This window comes from Triticum aestivum, chromosome 7B, assembly GCF_018294505.1.
Source record: "Triticum aestivum cultivar Chinese Spring chromosome 7B, IWGSC CS RefSeq v2.1, whole genome shotgun sequence".
Taxonomy (NCBI): Eukaryota; Viridiplantae; Streptophyta; class Magnoliopsida; order Poales; family Poaceae; genus Triticum; species Triticum aestivum.
In genome coordinates this window covers 687,602,608-687,606,556 of record NC_057813.1, presented here as the reverse complement: position 1 = coordinate 687,606,556, position 3,949 = coordinate 687,602,608, and the positions used below count along the sequence as shown (strand labels likewise).

The following is a 3,949-nucleotide window of genomic DNA, read 5'->3' as shown; positions in this document are numbered from 1 at the left end:
GTGCGATTTGCTGGTCCCTTTGGACGATTAGGAACAAATTTACTATTGAACATGTCTTTCCTTCGAAGGCTGCTGACGTTCTTTTCAAATCATGTATATTCTTGCAGCAGTGGAGATCATTGACTAAAGAGGACGATCGGGGAGCTCTGGACCTGCTAATCTCTAAAATTCGGGCCTCGGCGTCCTCCATCTCCGGGCAGGCTCCTGATGTCTAACCCTGCTTGATGCAGTCTCGTCTTTCCCATTGATGGCTGTTTCGTTATCCTTCCGGCCTGCGTGCCGTGTTTGGCAGGTTGTCATGTATCCCTAGTACTTTCGTGTGCCTGCGGAATACTTTCTGGTGCTGTGGATGTTGGGTGTATCGCCCTGATTGATGTTTGGGCTTATGACGCTGCCTTGTGACTTTATTTATAAAGTCGGACTTAAGTCTTTTCTCTAAAAAAAAGTAACGATTGTTGAGAGAACGGCGAGAAAGACTCTGAAACGCATACACGTGCAAGAGCCAGGAGTTACACCACGGCCTCGGGCCTTCCGCGGTGCAATGCGTTCTAGCATGATTTTAAATAGTGCGCTATACGAAGATCCTATGCTAAGGGGCTTTGATCCAAATACATGAACGAACATTTTAAATAATGCGCTATAGCGGTTTAGAAGAGGTTCATCGTTAAGAGACATGGCACGCCCAGTTTAAAACGATGCGTTGTATGCATCAGGAAGAGAGGGGCGTATAACGAGAGTCAACGTCTTTATTTAAAGCACATACAACAAATATGACAGAAATCATTGTTTGTCTACACAAGAACTATATCTACAGATATACTAACATAAAAGCATTAGGGCTTTGATGGGTGATGGCGTAGGTCATCAAATTCGAACAGATATTCATAGAGTAATATCTAAGTTTCGAGACCCACCACCGCAAGACAATCTAGCTTTGTGCTCTTCCGACAGCTTGCGTGCAAAATGGGTCAGTTCCTCCTCGTTGGTGCCCCTCTCTAGGTCAGGCTCGTTCTTGCCTGTCTCAATGTTCACCTTGCACACCTGCCTCTTCAGCAATGCCTTGCCGACATCGATGAGCCTTTTGAGGTTCTCCGTCGTGGACACGTCGACGGAGGCCGTTTCGCCTGTGAGCTCATCGTCCTGGATCCGGAGGTAGCGCCTGTCGCGGTCACAGTGCAGCGCCTGGAAGAGCACGGATGCCTGGATATCGACGAGATCAGCGTTGGCTTGGCTGAAGCTGTCGATAATCGGCGTGGTGCCCCCCTTGTAGAGCCACCCGAGAAGGCCCCACTTGCTGCACATGGCAGCATCGAACTTCTCTTCGACCTTGGCGGTGCCGGTGCCCAGCGAAAGGACCATGAACTTGCCATACTCCGCCGGCTTGACGGGAAAGAAGTTCATGTTTTTCATCAGGATCTGCTTGCTTACATGGGTCATCGCCACAAGGGTCTGCGCACATCCATGTAAGTTAGTGAGAAATGTATCGACATCACAGAAGTCAAGTGGTATACATCTTAAACCTAATTTGGGCAGCGTACCGGATTGTTAGCGGCGACGCCTCCGTCGATGAGGTTGAAGGCCCGGGTCTTACCGTCTTTGTCCTTGGTCTCAAAATGGTGCCCGGGGAGGTAGGTGGGCGCGGCAGACGTACTAATGCAGACATCCGATAGAAGAGCATCCTTGGTGACATCCCTCATGGCCTGCACGTAAATATTTTGTTTCATGTTGTGTATACAGATGCATGTGTTTACGTTCTTCTGCGTACGCACATCGTAGGTCGAGAAGATCGTAGGCTGAAGGAGCTTGATGTCGAAAGTGGGGATGACGATGCTCTTGAGTGTCTGACTGACTCGCGTGTTGCCGAGCAGCTCCTTCACGACCGAGTGCAGGTGCTGGCCGTTGTACTTGGGTCCCATCATGCTCTTGAACAAGCCCAGAGGTCCTTTGCTGCACAACAGATTGTGTATAGCTCATAAGTACTATTGTTATAGCGGGAAAAAGCGAGCTATTAACATCATTCTCAGTTTAGCTTCAGAGGTGCATAGCTTAGCCGAAGGGCGGTGAGTTTTTGCTGCTGCAGTACTCCCGCTGAGTTTATGCTGATGGCATAATAATATGGGTGCGGCTAGGTCTCAGTCAACTTAGATTTAATCATTTCGCAATCAAGTGACATAACATGCAAGAGAGAAAAAGAAAAAACTGAAAGAAATTTTTGCACGGATCTTAATGTTAGATTTCATGGATATAGCATCGATTGAGACTTAACGAAATCTCAATCCACTGAAAGTTAGCAGACTGTAATAATATTGCCCATTTGAGAGCCATTTCGTGTGAGACTGACTGAGAGTTATACAGTATATAATCCTCACCACGCGGCAGGGAAGATATTCGGGCAGTGCTCGAGGTAGAACTTGTTGACGTCCTTGGCGGCGAAGAGCGGGCGGCCCTGGTCGTTGGGCGCGGTGAGCATAGCGGCCACCAGGCCTCCGGTGCTCGTCCCGGCGACCACGTCGAAGTAATCTGCGATCCTCGCGTCCGGCCCATCAAACTCCTACGCACCCCAACAACTCGTTACACCGACATGCAAGAGCAGTCAGCATGATACTCTGTATGTATGAAAAAGGTTACCTGAAGCTTTTGTTCGAGGAACGCGAGGATGGTGCCGGGGATGATCCCTCGCACGCCGCCGCCGTCGATGCTCAGCACGGTGACCAGCCTCCCGTGGCGCGGCTGCGGGGAGGTGGGCGGCGACGAAGCGCAGCCCGAGCCCATAGGCAGGTTCACGGTAACTCCGGTGCTCTGCTCCGGCACTTGCATGGCCGGCATATGGGAAGAAGACCGCCCGAACTCCCTGCTTGATTTATTAAGACCCGAGATTCATTGGCCTAGAGAAAGAAGACTCCGCTGGTCTGGGTCCTGCTTCTTGATGTAGCTTTCGATCGATGCGCTCGCGGACGCCGTACAGGTCAAGCTGCCGGACCGGTCGCCGGGGCCGCATCGTGGGCAAGTGCTGAGTGGTTCAGTGCGGTAGCTCGAATGTGTCGCGGTCCAGTTTCTTGGACCAGGCACCTGATCCAGCTCCCGGTTTTGTGGTGCTCCTAGCTTTCCAAACTTTCTTTTTTTTCTTCAATTTATGTGTTTATTTACTCTACGGGACACGTACTGAGAAGTGTACACACTGTTGTTTCCTCGTCGGTACTCGACCCGTAGCTGTCGTAGTTGGAAATATCGGGCCAGTACTCGCGCGCTGTGCTACTACGAGTTTCTCCTCCAGAATTTCGTTTTTCTTCGGGAATGTAGACCAAATAGTAGTGGTTCAAAGAGTCCTTTTATAGTGCATCCGGTTGATATGCACCATCCGTCGGAGCGGATTCGACGGTCCAGATCCAATGCAGTAGGCTGACGTTACGTATATTATAAGAGAGCCCGAGGGGCATTTTCGAGAGAAAAAATATTTTGAACTCATCAGATTTTCCCTCTCAAATATTTCGAGCGTATTCTTGGTACAAAGTTCAGGGGTATTTTTGGTTTGATTTTTATCCGGTTCGCTAGGGTTTTTACTCCTCGCCGGCGGTAGGGTTTCATCCCTCACCGGCAGGATCGAGCCGCGCGTCGCGCCCCCTCCCTCCCTCCACTCCAATTCCCTCACGCTCTCGCACCTCCTCTTCACCGAAGAACACGAGAGCGGGCTGACTGCCCTCCCAGCGGCGGCCGCCGGCGAAGATTCGGTGCCATCCCACCTCCTAGTCCTCTATGCGGGTGCCTATAGCCACGAGGTGAGTCGCTACCTCTTTCCCACTTCCCGTGTGGTTGTTTGCGTCCCCTAGCTCACCTCTCCGCCATGGCCGCAACTTGATTTGGCCATGCATCTCCTCCGAAGGCAAGGTGGTTGGGCATCTAGATGGATCATGTTCTTATTGTTGGCGGGGTACCGTGGGATTGGATGAAG

General features: G+C 51.0%; 1 protein-coding gene across 1 annotated transcript; it reads right to left on the bottom strand.

The window, feature by feature from the left end:
• Positions 1 to 726: 726 nt before the first annotated feature.
• Positions 727 to 2,958, bottom strand: LOC123159672 (patatin-like protein 1). The gene is made up of 5 exons (XM_044577494.1): positions 2,629 to 2,958; positions 2,370 to 2,551; positions 1,770 to 1,947; positions 1,539 to 1,700; positions 727 to 1,449 (listed from the first exon to the last, which is right to left on the bottom strand). The coding sequence occupies exons 1-5, from the start codon at positions 2,824 to 2,826 to the stop codon at positions 883 to 885; spliced, it is 1,287 nt and encodes a 428-aa protein (XP_044433429.1). The 5' UTR covers positions 2,827 to 2,958; the 3' UTR covers positions 727 to 882.
• Between the last annotated feature and the right edge of the window lie 991 nt (positions 2,959 to 3,949).

Bases quoted from the DNA above. Each gene is read 5' to 3' on its own strand.
- LOC123159672 (XM_044577494.1), bottom strand. From the start codon at position 2,826: ATGCCGGCCATGCAAGTGCCGGAGCAGAGCACCGGAGTTACCGTGAAC. The intron at 2,552-2,628 runs GTAACCTTTTTC...TGGGGTGCGTAG, and splicing joins TCCTCGAACAAAAGCTTCAG to GAGTTTGATGGGCCGGACGC. The intron at 1,948-2,369 runs GTGAGGATTATA...TCTGTTGTGCAG, and splicing joins AATATCTTCCCTGCCGCGTG to CAAAGGACCTCTGGGCTTGT.